This window comes from Oncorhynchus nerka, linkage group LG8 (genome assembly GCF_034236695.1).
Source record: "Oncorhynchus nerka isolate Pitt River linkage group LG8, Oner_Uvic_2.0, whole genome shotgun sequence".
NCBI lineage: Eukaryota > Metazoa > Chordata > Actinopteri > Salmoniformes > Salmonidae > Oncorhynchus > Oncorhynchus nerka.
The window spans coordinates 25,336,444-25,352,924 of record NC_088403.1 but is presented as its reverse complement, the minus strand read 5'-3'; the positions used below and the strand labels follow the sequence as shown (position 1 = coordinate 25,352,924).

At 44.9% G+C, this 16,481-nt stretch overlaps 1 protein-coding gene across 3 annotated transcripts in view; it reads left to right on the top strand.

The window, feature by feature from the left end:
* The window catches only part of syt1a (synaptotagmin Ia), a 280,846-nt gene that overhangs the window by 241,669 nt on the left and 22,696 nt on the right, over positions 1-16,481 (top strand). For 2 of the 3 annotated variants that reach the window (XM_029665798.2, XM_029665799.2), the window contains exons 5-6: positions 1,701-1,873; positions 5,216-5,341. In XM_029665798.2, the coding sequence (XP_029521658.1) occupies positions 1,701-1,873; positions 5,216-5,341 (299 nt within the window). The remainder of the gene's footprint in view (positions 1-1,700; positions 1,874-5,215; positions 5,342-16,481) is intronic. The other variant, XM_029665801.2, reaches the window with a different exon arrangement.

Below are 16,481 nucleotides of genomic sequence, written 5' to 3'. Positions count from 1 at the left end.
CAGGGATGTAAACAAATATGCTTTTGTGCGTATTGAACATTTCTGGGATCTTTTATTTCAACTCATGAAACACTGGAACAACACTTTACATGTCGTGTTAATATTTTTGTTCAGTATAGCTTGCTTGAATTTATACAGGTGGGAAAAATGTTTAATTATCAGATCCTTCGTTGGTGAAGTAAATCAAACCAGCCTGAATCTACCATATGGTCTCCATCTTGTGCATGGTAAATATTGACAAAAACATATTTTGTTTGCTGATGGGGCTGTTGGTGGCCCTCTCTGTTGAAAGGAGGTGTGGGTTGCAAGGTGTTTGATGTTTGGTGAGCAGAAGCCGTAATTATCCCTCCAGAACGGAGCAGTCTGACACTGTGTTTCTGTCCTCATTATTTACAGTACGTCTGGCCACTCTACCATTCCTCTGATACATTTAACAACCCACTTTTGTGCCGTGCATAGCTTGTGTGTGTGTGTGTGTGTGTGTGTGTGTGTGTGTGTGTGTGTGTGTGTGTGTGTTCTGTCTGTCGGGAGAACTGCCTGGTTCCTGTTGTTTAGATGGGCGTCCCTGTTTGTCAGCAGGCTGTTAGAGTGATCACTGTGCTGTGGAGCTGAGCGGCTCCCTGTCTGCCTGTGACAGGAGTGTTCAGCTGGACTGTTTAGTCCATTCAGCCTTATATAAAATAGGGCCTGGGAGGAGAAAAACACGTCATTACATTCTCAATTAAAGTAACATAATGGTCCATGGCTGTTTTAGTATCCTTTGCCGAGTAGGTCACATCCACGAGCAATGCTAAGAAATTGACTTGACAAAAGCTCTCAAAGAAAGTTCTCAGAAACTAGCTAGTATGAGATGAATCTAAGACAAACGTGTGAATAGGAACTCTCTTTGAGAGAGAAGTGTCAAAACCCATCAACATGATGAGTGGTCATGCAATCACTGACTCGACACGGTCACGCTACAGTTGGTAACTCGCTCTCCAACAGGCCCTGCAAATTACCTCTACACCCTGACCCGTGTGCCCGTGATTGGTGTGAAAGTATCAGTTGTCAGAGAGAAATGTTTTGTTTAAATGGCAAGTGGAAAATGCCAACCTCTGTTATTTCCACTAAATTGGCCGAGGATGCTCAGTGAAGCGTCGGGACGCTTAAAACGTCTCTGTTCAAGGGCAATCGTTAGGAGTCCATGTCTCGACTGCAGATCGGGGACGCTGCCACCTACCACTGTCGATCCAAGTCTTCCGTCTGCACATTACCTTTACATTTGAGTCATTTAGCAGACGCTCTTATCCAGAGTGACTTACAGGAGCAAATAAGATGAAGTGCCGTGCTCAAGGGCACATCAGCAGATTTTTCACATAGTCGGCTCGGGATTCGAATCAGCGACCTTACGGTTACTGGCCCAACGCTCGTAACCTCTAGGCAACCTGCCGTTCCACATCCTGATGTCTTTCACTCCAGACACTCTCTTCAACAAGTGGTCTCAACGTCCCGCCATCAGAGTCATTCGTCAGATGCAGGGAGATGGTGGCCAGGCGTTTCTGGTCAGCTCGGGCCTTGTTTGAAACAGACAATGGTGCCATATTCTGGACGAGGCACTTTTGGTTGTTTGAGAAAAGGAGAGTGAGAGCAATGGTGCGGTTTTCTTCATCCATCTTTGACATCATCTCGTCTAACCTGTGTCCCTGTGTGTCCCTCTCCAGTGCCAAATTGGGCCATCGTCTCCATCGCCTTCGTGGCCGTGGTCCTGGTCCTCTCCTGTTGCTTCTGCATCTGCAAGAAGTGGATATTCAAGAAGAAGAACAAGAAGAAGGGCAAAGACAAGGGCAAGAATGCCATCAACATGATGGACGTGAACGACGGTGCGAAAACCGAGGTAAAGACTTTGTACAACTGCCATTGAACGTTATTGATTAGAGTTAATAGTTTGTTAGTCAACAGTAGTATTTGATAATGCCAAGTTGTTCTGTATTTTCTACTGCATTATTATATATACTGTATTTAACGTACCTTTTACTTCAAGGTAAAGAAAAAAATAGACTTATATACATTTTTATACATTGCGAGTTTCATATTATCTGTGATTGACTGTAGCCAGAAATGACATCACTGACTTTTATTACACTTACCCGGCACCTGACATTCATTGATGATTGAAACCTCTAAATAAATGCATATACAGTATATTTCAGAATAATAATCTTCACATAACAAAGTGATTTCACTATACAATTTATCAGACATACATATAGTTTAGGCCAAGGGGTGGGAAATCTTTTTGGCTCGAGGGCCAAAATTTCCATCTCATTTTAAAGGTTCAAGTGTGGCCTGGAGTGTTTTTTTTAAACCCAAAATAATTGAATGGGCCCGCGTGCCGTAGTTTGCCCCGCCCCTGGTTTAGGCCAAACTCTCCCCCATGAAGACCAGTGGACACACATGACACACGACTTGTGTTGACATTGTTGCGTCTGCGATGACTCCTCCCCATCCACTCTGATTGCAGGACTGTTAAGGAAGCCTGCCGTTTATAATCGCCTCAGAGAGAGTATTCAATCTCTCTTTCTGTTCCTCTCAATATTTGAATGTGTTAAGAACAATGAGCTCTGAGTACGGTATGCTGTATTGCCAGTGGTATCAACCCAGAGAAATGACATTAGCTAATTACGAGCGAGGGGAGTGAATTAATTCCGCCCTCCCTCTCCAACGCACACAGAGAGAGAATAGGGAACACACAACTCTTTAACCCCAGTTAGAATACTAATTGCATTAGCGAAGGTTCTCAATCCCCCCTCTGTCAAAGTCTGTTTAATTTGCAGTCTGTCCATGCCAATGCCGTCACATCATCAATCAGGGACATTGAATTGGGGTAGAGGGCAAAGCCCTGTGAGATGATGTAGGAGTAGGGAATTGAATAGCTGCACAGGCCAGAGATGCAGAGGTGTTACACAGTCTGATAAGGAGTGAGCTCCACAAGTTTCATCTGATTCATACCAAAGAGCTTATTGTTGAAATGCTTCCAATTCTTTGATTTGTAGAGGCCTATGCCTTGTGTCCTTGTTCCTAGTGACAGTTGGTAAGCTTTATAATAACACTGATTTATCTTAAACTTTAGTAAGATGCACCCATAGAATTACAATAACTTCAATCTAGAATGAATTCTATTTGGATAGACCACTTTTCCTGTGCTGATTTAGGAGCTGCTATGACTACACGTCAAGCAATTAGGCTACACACTGCCAATACAACACCCCTATCGGTTCCGTATGCAACACACCTATTGGTTAGATATTCTAGAGGCGGGGCCATGGGCTCCCGAGCGGTCATTTCTCCTGGTGTGCCCAGACTCTTGTGTTAACTCCTGTGTGTGGTTGTTTTAATGTGTGTTTCTTCCTTCTATGTCCTCCTTATCTGTGTTGTGTCTGATGACTGTGCGGGATTGTCACTGGCGGTAGGTTCCCAATTGTTGTTGGATCCTCCTTAAGCCTGCTGCTCTGATGTTTTGATAGCCTCTTGACAACAACTTACTCCTGTAGAACCAAATATATGTAACTATGCATACAGTACATGTATATCTGCTCTATATATGTGCGTAGTCTTGCACATGCACATATATATGTATGAAAGAAGCCCTGGGCGCGCTTTAACAAGGTTGAACCACACTGATTCTCCATCTGGCGCCTTTTCAATCTTTGCTTTGCATTTCAAAACAAAGATGTGCCTATGAGCTAAAGTAGACTGGTAAAGATGCTAGGTTACTGCTTTTGAAACCTGTAGTAAGGTTTAGACATACAGTAGCTTTACGTTTCACATACATTCACCTGAAGCCAACAGGCAGATTGACTTGACTTTGACTTAACCCAGTAAAATACCTAATACACATTGTGGGTGTTGAACATGGCTGTCTATTCTGCTGTACTCCTCTCCTCTCTGTGTGCAAGCAATAACAAACAAACAATTACATTTTTTTATAGTTTTGCTTAGGGAAAAATGTACTATAGGTTTGCTTGCACCAGGAGGGGACTCAGATGGGCCGTACAAATTCCAAACAAACCAATGTTGTTCAGCCTTGATGCTTTCACACCAGCAACCTGACCATCACCATGACAACCATGACAACATCTCTTACCAACACCTACCTACCTACTGCTGGCATGATGCTTATAGCTTCCATCGGCGTGGGGGTAACACATGCAGCTGAGGGTTCTGACAATGCGATTGTGTCTCCTGATGGGTGAATGATAAGTAAACTGAGAATGTGGGGGTCACAACCAGAGTACTGTTCTGTTTACTGAGAATGCCCTGCATGCAACAATGACAGTCTGACAATGTCTGGCCTTTGGAAGGCAACTTTGACACTGAATGTACTTGAGAGCTAGTTTTTGCCTCTTTAATCGCATGCTTATCAATAACAAACTGACTGCCCCCCTGCCTCGAACCCGCCTCTCCCCCACCACTACCAGCATCCCTTCAGAACCAGGCTAGCAAAGGAAAACTCACTCTTCTTCTTCTTCATCATCTTCTTCTTCTTCACTCGCGCCACCTCTTGACATTTCCCTGTTGATTTTGTTTTGCACCACAGACTGATCTTCTTGAAATAACATCAAGGGAATTGTCGTTGGTGGTTTGCAGAAGCGCTCTCTCCCTCTTCCCCTCTCCCTCTCCTTTTCTCCCTCCCTCCCTCCTTTTCTCCCTCCCTCCCTCCCTCCCTCCCTCCCTCCCTCCTCCCTGCCTCTCTTTCTCCCTCCCCCCTCCCTCCCTCCCTCCCTCTCTCTCTCTCTCTCTCTCTCTCTCTTTCTCCCTACCCCTCCCTCCCTCCTCTCTCTCTCTCTCTCTCTCTCTCTTTCTCCCTCCCCCTCCCTCCCTCCCTACCTCCCTCCCTCCTCTGCCTGCCCATTACTCTCATCTTTTGGCTCTATCATTTGATCTCTCTCCCCCCTCGCCCCCTCAGACCAAAACACCCACAGATTGATTGAACTGCATCAAGGGTCCCGGCCCGAGGCTAGCGCATCAACGAGCATGTCCTGGTGTTAACCGCTGTGGTGTTTTAGTGCTTGCTCCCCCCATTATAATCCCCCGAAAGAGAGGCAGCTTTTTTCAGGAGACGGGCCCGCTGGCACACCCGCTGGCAGGCCCGGGGCGGGGCAGGGCGACAGACGTCTATGGGGCTGGCACAGGCGGCACACGGAGGGCACTGACTGTTGGTGGGTGTCTCCTTCAGGCCTTGAAGGATGAGGATGACGCTGAGACAGGCCTGACCGATACAGAGAAAGAGCCCGAGCCCAAGGAGGAAGAGAAACTTGGAAAATTACAGTTCAGCCTGGATTACAATTTCACCGAGAATACGGTAAGGGTCCGTCTCTGATATCCACTCTCTCTGTCGTTGTCGTTGTTGTCCGAAACATCTCTCCTTCGTAAGTATGGTCACCCCATCTTCCTCTGTGGTTGGCCCATTGACTCATCAATCCATTTAAAAAAACACTGAGAAAATGTTGCCTACACAGGTAATGCAGAACATACTCCTACAGTTCATTGTTGTATAACCACTGTTTATAATGAATGCCTATAACTGCAGCATGCTAACCAGAGCTTATCAACTACACCTCACCAGAGGATCACGGTGGTTGGGTTGGTTTGTAAATGAATCACTCCTCCTCTCGCAAACAATCCCATCTTGGGATTTCGGTATTTCTGGGTTTACCATTTTTCTTTGTAAAAGTGTCCTCTTTCAGCCTTGACAGGAACACGGTCCCCTATGGAATCCATCTGCTGTATTTTTCCCTCCGTCTGGGTTTTAAAAAGCAGAGCGACTTGAGGAGCAGACCAACTTCCAGATGTGGTGTGACAGATCATAGAGGAGGGTGGAAGGCAGCGTGGAGCTGAAGCTCTGCTGTCCTTCACTGAGGCCCTGCTAACTCCCTGTCATTAACAGAACCGATGGACAGCCTGAGATTAGCCACTCACTCTGTCTCGTCCACGTGGCCAGGAGTTGTAATTGGCTCACTGGGTTAGAGCATGGTGCTAGCAACACCAGGGTTGTTGGTTCAATTCCCACATGAGCTGAATGGATAGTATGATGACAGTTCTCTGTGGATTTCTTTGTCACTTTGGGTGAACGTGTTCGCTGAACCGCCATATCATATTTTCCACGCGTTCAGAACATTAGAGATTCTCCACATGCATCACAACTTTCCCCTGAAAGACCCTCAAGCACTCTGTTTGTCCTTAAATGAAAATGCTTTAGCGAATGTAGTGACGGTAACAGACAGTAATGGTGCTAATCATGAGGATTAATAATCACAATAATCCCTCACGCACTCAGTTGTTATGGCCATAATAGTCATGGTCATTGTCATAATATCAGTCAAATGTATTCTGATAAAGAGCCTTATGACCATTTAAGACGAATGCACTGACTCAATACTAGTCGCATTACTTATTTTATATATTGGGTCCAATATAGCTTTCTCCATTCCCAGTAGTTTACTGAGCTGTCATGCAGTGTAAAACCATACCAGCCTGTTCTGTTCTGTGAGACTGTGATTACAGTGGTCCATTAATAATAAGCACCGTAATTCCATAATGGATCCATAATGAATGGATGGCAGTTGTCACTGTGTGTGTGACAGAAACCTGGAGCATTGGGCCCGGCGCTCACTGACTGTACCCAGCTCTGAGGCTGAGAGACAAAGCCAGTGAACCAGGGACTATTGTCAGTCTGACCCACTTTCAGTTCAGCAGCATCTACAGCAGAGAGCCACAGAGCCCCCTACTCACTCAGCTCCTGTGTCTTCAGATCAGGTCCACAGAGTAGAAGCAATCACGGTGAAAAGACTGCCCTAGTCTGAGGAAGAGTGGCTGGCGCAGGTGATTGTTCCACTAGTTGTTCTCTTGTCCTCTGCTGAGAACTTTGGAGGGGGAGGGGGAGGAGCAGGGGGTACAGGAGGGCTAAACTCTCGTTTTGTTTAAAGGTAATCTGCCCTTCTCAGCTCAGTAGAGCAGGGCCTCTCTCTGAATGGAGGAAAGAAAGACCAGTATGGTCAAATGTCTCCGCCTGTTTCTGTTAGTTAAGCACCAGTGATGGCTACTGGCCCAGGCCTCTATTAGAATGGGGGTGTGGGGGTTTAATGAGAGCACAAGTTAGTAAAGGATTCGGTACCCAGAGTACGGTGGCCGTATAAAGCAGCTCCACCACAAATGATCCACAAAGGAGCCAGAATGGGAAACATAATATGCTATTTCCCACTTTCAACATCATAGTAATTTCCCTTTTAATGGGTCGAAAGGAGACCCTCTGCATTTATAAAAGAGAGTCTACCGTCTCCCTTATATTGGGTAGGAATAATTAAAACCACCGTTTCTCCCCATTACCTTTCTCTGTCTCTCCAAATGTACTTCTACCATTGACCTCTGAAAGAGAATACATTCTCAGAGGCTCCGGCAAAAAGCAAGAGAAGACCGGAGGAATATGACAGCTCCCTTCACATCCCTTTTCGCTTTCTCCTTTGAAGTGTGTAGTGTTTGTGTGGCTATGTGGAGCCGTGATGGCAGGGAGGGACCAGGGAGAGAGTATCAGAACAACTTGATTCAGGATGTGCTGCCCGGGGCTTAGTCACAATTGCAGGTGCACACCGTTCTCCAGCCTCCCGTAAGTGGCCAATATCACACATACAGGGAAGGGTTACGACCCAGCAGGCCCTTCTCTGTGACAGGACACTGCCCCTCCGTTAAACACACACAGGGAAGGGTTATGACCCAGCAGGCCCTTCTCTGTGACAGGACGCTGCCCCTCAGTTAAACACACACACAGGGAAGGGTTACGACCCAGCAGGCCCTTCTCTGTGACAGGATGCTGCCCCTCCGTTAAACACACACACAGGGAAGGGTTACGACCCAGCAGGCCCTTCTCTGTGACAGGACACTGCCCCTCCGTTAAACACACACACAGGGAAGGGTTATGACCCGGCAGGCCCTTCTCTGTGACAGGACACTGCCCCTCCGTTAAACACACACAGGGAAGGGTTATGACCCAGCAGGCCCTTCTCTGTGACAGGACGCTGCCCCTCCGTTAAACACACACAGGGAAGGGTTATGACCCAGTAGGCCCTTCTCTGTGACAGGACGCTGCCCCTCCGTTAAACACACACACAGGGAAGGGTTATGACCCAGCAGGCCCTTCTCTGTGACAGGACACTGCCCCTCCGTTAAACACACACAGGGAAGGGTTATGACCCAGCAGGCCCTTCTCTGTGACAGGACACTGCCCCTCCGTTAAACACACACAGGGAAGGGTTACGACCCAGCAGGCCCTTCTCTGTGACAGGACGCTGCCCCTCCATTAAACACACACACAGGGAAGGGTTATGACCCAGCAGGCCCTTCTCTGTGACAGGACGCTGCCCCTCCGTTAAACACACACAGGGAAGGGTTATGACCCAGCAGGCCCTTCTCTGTGACAGGACACTGCCCCTCCGTTAAACACACACACAGGGAAGGGTTATGACCCAGCAGGCCCTTCTCTGTGACAGGACACTGCCCCTCCGTTAAACACACACAGGGAAGGGTTATGACCCAGCAGGCCCTTCTCTGTGACAGGACGCTGCCCCTCCGTTAAACACACACAGGGAAGGGTTATGACCCAGCAGGCCCTTCTCTGTGACAGGACACTGCCCCTCCGTTAAACACACACAGGGAAGGGTTATGACCCAGCAGGCCCTTCTCTGTGACAGGACACTGCCCCTCCGTTAAACACACACACAGGGAAGGGTTACGACCCAGCAGGCCCTTCTCTGTGACAGGACGCTGCCCCTCCGTTAAACACACACACAGGGAAGGGTTATGACCCAGCAGGCCCTTCTCTGTGACAGGACGCTGCCCCTCCGTTAAACACACACACAGGGAAGGGTTACGACCCAGCAGGCCCTTCTCTGTGACAGGACACTGCCCCTCCGTTAAACACACACACAGGGAAGGGTTATGACCCAGCAGGCCCTTCTCTGTGACAGGACGCTGCCCCTCCGTTAAACACACACACAGGGAAGGGTTATGACCCAGCAGGCCCTTCTCTGTGACAGGACGCTGCCCCTCCGTTAAACACACACAGGGAAGGGTTATGACCCAGTAGGCCCTTCTCTGTGACAGGACGCTGCCCCTCCGTTAAACACACACAGGGAAGGGTTACGACCCAGCAGGCCCTTCTCTGTGACAGGACGCTGCCCCTCCGTTAAACACACACAGGGAAGGGTTACGACCCAGCAGGCCCTTCTCTGTGACAGGACGCTGCCCCTCCGTTAAACACACACAGGGAAGGGTTACGACCCAGCAGGCCCTTCTCTGTGACAGGACGCTGCCCCTCCGTTAAACACACACAGGGAAGGGTTACGACCCAGCAGGCCCTTCTCTGTGACAGGACGCTGCCCCTCCGTTAAACACACACAGGGAAGGGTTACGACCCAGCAGGCCCTTCTCTGTGACAGGACACTGCCCCTCCGTTAAACACACACACAGGGAAGGGTTATGACCCAGTAGGCCCTTCTCTGTGACAGGACGCTGCCCCTCCGTTAAACACACACAGGTTTACAGACCTGGGGAATGTGAAAGAAGCCAGATCAGATGTTCAGTATCGTGAGGATCATATAACACAAACACAGATTGGAATAGTACCCTTTTAATAAACCAGATTAGTAGTACCCTTTTAATAAACCAGATTAGTAGTACCCTTTTAATAAACCAGATTAGTAGTACCCTTTTAATAAACCAGATTAGTAGTACCCTTTTAATAAACCAGTTTAGTAGTACCTTTTAATAATCCAGTTTAGTAGTACCCTTTTAATAATCCAGTTTAGTAGTACCCTTTTAATAATCCAGTTTAGTAGTACCCTTGTAATAATCCAGTTTAGTAGTACATTTTAATAATCCAGTTCAGTAGTACCCTTTTAATAATCCAGTTTAGTAGTACACTTGTAATAATCCAGTTTAGTAGTACCTTTTAATAATACAGTTTAGTAGTACCCTTTTAATAATCCAGTTTAGTAGTACCTTTTAATAATCCAGTTTAGTAGTACCTTTTAATAATCCAGTTTAGTAGTACCTTCAAGTTTCAGTGGTGGAAAAAGTACCCAATTGTCATACTTGAGTAAAAGTAAACATACTTTAATAGGAATTGACTCAAGTTAAAGTGAAAGTCACCCAGTAAAATTCTACTTGAGTGAAAGTCCCAAAGTATTTGGGTTTAAATATACAGTACTTAAGTGTCAAAAGTAAAAGTGTAAATCATTTAAAATACTTCTATTAGGCAATCTAAATGGCACAATTTCTTGTTTCTTTTAATTTACGGATAGTCAAAGGCAAACTCCAGCACTCAGACATAATTTACAAATGAAGCATTTGTGTTTCGTAAGTCTGTCAGATCAGAGGCAGTAGGGTGACCAGGGATGTTCTCTTGATAAGTGTGTGAATTGGACCATTTCCCTGTCCTGTTAAGCATTCAAAATGTAATGACTACTTTTGGGTGTCAGGGAAAATGTAGGGAGGAAAATGTACATTATTTTCTTTAGGAATGTAGTGGAGTAAAAGTTGTCAAAAATATAAATATTAAAGTAAAGTACAAATACCCCCAAAAACTACTTAAGTAGTCATTTAAAGTATTTTTACTTAAGTACTTTATACCACTGTCCAGTTTAGTAGTACCCTTTAATAATCCACTTTAGTGTAGCTGCTGGCCCCTTTCTACACTTGACTCAACTGGTCCCTCTGAGAATATTCAAATATGATGAAATATTCAGCTAGTCTGAATCTGACTGTTTAACTCTTGACTGTGGACATGTGTTCTGTACGTGTTGTATTAACCAATAGAGGTGGTTTCACAGCAGAACATCTGATTTGAGTTTTGTAATAGGTAAAACCTAGTAAGTAAACGGTCTTCGTCACAGTACTCCAGTCCCATCATCCTCTTAGAGATGATGGAGATGAGTCCAGGTGGGTGGAGGCTCACAGTAAATGCAGTGTGACACCGTGTAGCAGGACACCTGACACTGCTTCTCTCTGGACAACTGTAGGGAAATCTAATGGACAGCATGTCAGGATTAATCGACACACTTGCATAGAGATGACTGCTGGTTAACATTTTGAGCTCTGCAGAATTTCTTTTGAAAGCTACAATATGATCACAGTGAGGTCTTTGGTAAGTGACGGGCAGGATAATTGTACTTGCAGTGCCTTCAGAAAGTATTCACACCCCAGTTACAGAGTTTAATGGCTGTGATAAGACAAAACTGAGGATAGATGAACAACATTATTTAACCTAAATGACAGAGTGAAAAGAAAGAATCCTGTACAGAATTAAAAAATATTCCAAAACATGCATCCTGTTTGTAAAAAGGCACTAACGTAAAACTGCAAAAAATGAACTTAATGTCCTGAATACATAGTGTTATGTTTGAGGCAAATCATCCAACACATCACTGAGTACCACTCCTCATATATTCAACCATGGTGGTGGCTGCATCATGTTAGGGGTATGCTTGTCATCGTCAAGGACCAGGGAGTTTTTTAGGATGAAAAGAAACGAAATAGAGCCAAGCACAGGCAAAATCCTAGAGGGGAAACCTGGTCTAGTCTGCTTTCCATCAGACACTGGGAGAACTTCATCTTTCAGCAGGACAATAACCAAAAACACAAGGCCAAATGTACACTGGAGTTGCTTACCAAGACGACATTGATTGTTTCTGAGTGGTCCATTTACAGTTTTGACTTAAATTGTCTTGAAAATCTATGGCAAGACTTGAAAATGGCTGTCTAGCAATGATCGATAACTAATTTGACAGAGCTTGAAGATTTTTACAATCTAGGTGTGTAAAGCTCTTAGAGATGTACCTCGAGTGACTCACAGCTGCAAACACTGACAAAGGTGATTCTAGCATGTATTCCCTCAGGGGTGTGAATACTTATGTAAATTACATATTTCTGTATTTAATTGTCATACATTTGCTAACTCTTCTAGAAACATGTTTCGCTTTGTCATTATGGGGTATTGTGTGTAGATGGGTGAGAGAACAAAAATATATTTAATCCATTTTGAAGAACATACATGTACATAATCTTAGTCATTCCCTTTGGGTTGCTTTAGCTTTATGTTCAAACTACACTGAGTGTACAACATATTAGGAACACCTGCTCTTTCCATGACATAGACTGACCAGATGTATCCAGCTGAAAGTTATGATCCCTTATTGATGTTACCAGCTAAATTCACTGCAATCCGTATAGATGGAGGGGAGGAGACAGGTCTAAGAAGGATTTTTAAGCCTTGAGACTATTGAGACATGGATTGTATATGTGTGCCATTCAGAGGGTGAATGGGCAAGACAAACGATTTAAGTGCCTTTGAATGGGGTATGGCAGTAGGTGTCAGGTGCACTGGTTTGAGTGTGTCAAGAACTGCAATGCTGCTGGGTTTTTCACGCTCAACAGTTTCCTGTGTGTATCAAGAATGGTACACCACCCATAGGACATCCAGCCAACAGCAGGCCACGGGTCAAAAACGGGTCCTTGATGAAAGAGGACAAAGGAGGCTGACATGAATTGTGCAGAGCAACAGGCGGGCTACAGTTAGTCAGCTGACAGACTAGTGCAACATTGGTGCCCAAAGACCAATAAAAGAATGCAAATCTCATCGTACCTTGACACGAATGTGGTGTGGCAGCCGACGACTTTACTGCTGTTGCAGTGGGCTAAGGAATGAAAACACTGGACACTGGAGAATTGGAAAATCATTGAAAGTCATTGGTCTGATGAATCCCAGTTCCTGCTGTTTCACGCATATGGGAGGACTAGGGTATGGGTACATGCATCCATCATGCCACCTGTCAACATTGCAGGATGGTGGTGATAGTGTGATAGTGTGGGGTGTGTTTTTATGGCATATATTGGGCCCCTTGATAAAAGTGGAGCAACATTTGAATGCCGCAGGATATCTGAACATCATTGCCAATCAGGTGCATCCTGCAATGTATCCATCTGCAAATATGATTTTTTTTCTGCAGGAGAATGCCCCATGCCACAAGCTAGCATTGTATTGGAATGGATCCACGGACATGACAGTGAATTCTGCTGACTGCAGTGGCCTGCCCAGTCACCACATCTCAGTCCATTTGAGCATCTGTGGGATGAGATGGAAAAGCTATTCGAGGTAGAGATCCACTACCAGCCAACTTGACACAACTGTGGAAAGCATTGGAGTCAACATGGGCCAGCATCGCTGTGGAACGCTTTCGACACCCTGTAGAGTCCATGCCCCAACAAATTGAGGCTGTTCTGAGGGCAAAGGGGGGTGCAACTCGATATTACAAAAGTGTTCCTAATGTTTTGTACACTCAGTTTCAGGAGTTGGAATCTCAGTTATTTTCCAATCGTTTCGTTTTGAACAGAACCATAATTTATTTGGTTCCAATCCATTGCTTCCAACCAGCAAAATAACGTTCTGAACCGGTTCAAACCAAAAAAAGTAACATTTGAGATCTTTCCTTTTTGTGCCTTTGAAATCTAAATGTGCCTCTGAAATCCACATTTAGCTCAACATTAAATTACTTCATCAATGTATAGTGGATCCATTCCTGTACAATGCTAGCCTTGCATTGGACAAACTAGTGTAGTGTAGGTTGTGGAGAGTGCTGGGCATGAAGTGCTGGATATCTTGTTGTTATGACATGCATTATCTGAATTTGGCCCACAGAATTATACCTATGGAGGAGCGACTTCTATGAAGGAACTTTGAACTTCAGAGAGTTGACTTAAACTGTTGCGACGAGCAATCCTGTATCCGGGATCCTATTTATAGCCTCAAGCTCATTACCATAACGCAACGTTAACTATTCATGAAAATCGCAAATGAAATGAAATAAATATATTTGCTCTCAAGCTTAGCCTTTTGTTAACAACACTGTCATCTCAGATTTTCAAAATATGCTTTTGAACCATAGCTAAACAAGCATTTGTGTAAGAGTATTGATAGCCTAGCATAGCATTTAACCTTAGCATTCAGCATGCAACATTTTCACAAAAACAAGAAAAGCATTCAAATAAAATCATTTACCTTTGAAGAACTTCAGATGTTTTCAATGAGGAGACTCTCAGTTAGATAGCAAATGTTCCGTTTTTCCAAAAAGATTATTTGTGTAGATTATTTTGTTCATCACGTTTGGGTAAGGAAAACCCCTAAAATTAAGTCATTACAACGTGAACTTTTTTCCAAATTAACTCCATAATATCGACAGAAACATGGCAAACGTTGTTTAGAATCAATCCTCAAGGTGTTTTCACATATCTATCGACGATAAATCATTCGTGGCAGTTCGGTTTCTCTTCTGAAGAAAATGGAACGCGCATGGACCTGGAGATTACGCAATAATTTCGACGGAGGACACCGGGCGGACACCTGGTAAATGTAGTCTCTTATGGTCAATCTTCCAATGATATGCCTACAAATACGTCACAATGCTGCAGACACCTTGGGGAAACGACAGAAAGTGCAGGCTCATTCCTGGCGTATTCACAGCCATATAAGGAGACATTGGAACACAGGGCATTCACAATCTGGACCATTTCCTGTATGAAATTTCATCTTGGTTTCGCCTTGTAGCATTAGTTCTGGGGCACTCACAGATAATATCTTTGCAGTTTTGGAAACGTCAGAGTTTTTTCTTTCCAAAGCTGTCAATTACATGCATAGTCGAGCATCTTTTCGTGACAAAATATCTTGTTTAAAACGGGAATGTTTTTTATCCAAAAATTAAAAGAGCGCCCCCTATCTCGAAGAAGTTAACTAACATTGGACCAGAGCTGACTCTGTTCCATTACATTACACATAATGCTGCCTAGAGTTTTCGAGAGCTAGACCAGAGCTATCTAACAAGCTAACTGGCTAACAAGCTTGTCTGTGCAGAGCAGCACCAGAGATATAATAAAAACGTTTCTTACCTTTTTGTAGTTAATAAATCCAATGTGAAACTTGATAACTATGCTTAACTAGCACTGAAAAGGCAAGTCCATTGTTCTCTAATTAAAAATCTCTCTCCCTAATTTCTGAATCACGCCTGTAACATCAGTAGCTACAGTAGACTATGCATGGTTTAAAGGGAGGGAGGAACATGTACTGTAGCCTACACACACACTGGAAAATATGTTCTGGCAGGCACTGGAATACGTTTCTGAATGGCAGTGAGGGCACTGTGTTGCATTTTTTGTCAGACTGGTAAAAATTCCTTGAGTGTAAAATAACGTTATTAACCGGTTACCATGCTTTTAAAATAATGGTTCTGTTCCGGAACAGTATACAGTAGATCACTTTCGTTCTCGGTTCTGGTTCTTTTCCTCGAAAAATGTAATTATTTTCCGGGTTTTTGTTCTGTTCCCTGAACCGCTTCTAGATGGAACCCCCTCTGCTCAGTGTATATAACAGGAATATAATGTTTTTGTGTATATAACAAGAATATAACAATGTTTTGAGAATGTTATGCAGTAGCATGGGTGCATTTTAGCACAATATCACCCCCATTGGCAGATGTTCCTTCCATGTTGTGTTCCTGTGCAGTGTATATGGAGTATTTGCTTTGGCCTCTGTATTGTGTCATCACACAGTCATCCCCCACTCCCATCATTTTTAAAACTAGGCAAGTCAGTTAAGAACAAATTCTTATTTACAATGACAGCCTACCCCAGCCAACGCAGGCCAATTGCGCGCAGCCCTATGGGACTCCGGTTGTAATTCAGCTTGGAATCGAACCAGGGTCTGTAGTGATGCCTCTAGCACTGAGCTGCAGTGCCTTAGACCACTGCACCACTCGGGAGCTCTTCCTACAGCTGGAGTCCCATCACCATCTCCCCTGAGCCTTGCTTTAGCACTGATCTGAACTGCGAAAACACGGGTCACAAATTCTGATGAGATCCAGCATTCGTTGCTATACCGATCCATGCGTTTTGATGACAGAGGGTAGCCTCATTTCTCACGCTCCAATAATCCATGCTGGCTGGCTCTGACAACTGCTGGAGAGCTCCATGGCTGAGTGCCCTGGTCCCCCTCCAGATTGCCGGTTGATGGCTGCCTGACAGGAAGTTGATTGACTGACTAGGAGGCCTCAATAGGCCTTGGAGGAAGCAGCTGTGACTGGCAGGTCAATCAGCCTCCCCTGCCCCCCAGCATGGTTATCAATTATCAGCCTGATGTGGTGCTTTGGCTTAAACCATCATGGCTTTCACAGGAGTGTGACTTTTAATATCACCTATGGCCTACCTCCATGATTTGAAATATAAAGAGTTACAGATGAGAAGGTATGTATGAGTCCCTTTGTAAGAGATTACCGATGGGCCTCTTTCTCATAATTCAATCAAAACTATAGAGGCTCTTGACTTCAATTCTGCTGGTGATCGTTTTAAACCCATGCCATGTCGCGTCTCTCCATCCTAGTTTTTGCACCAGTGATGAGACCGGG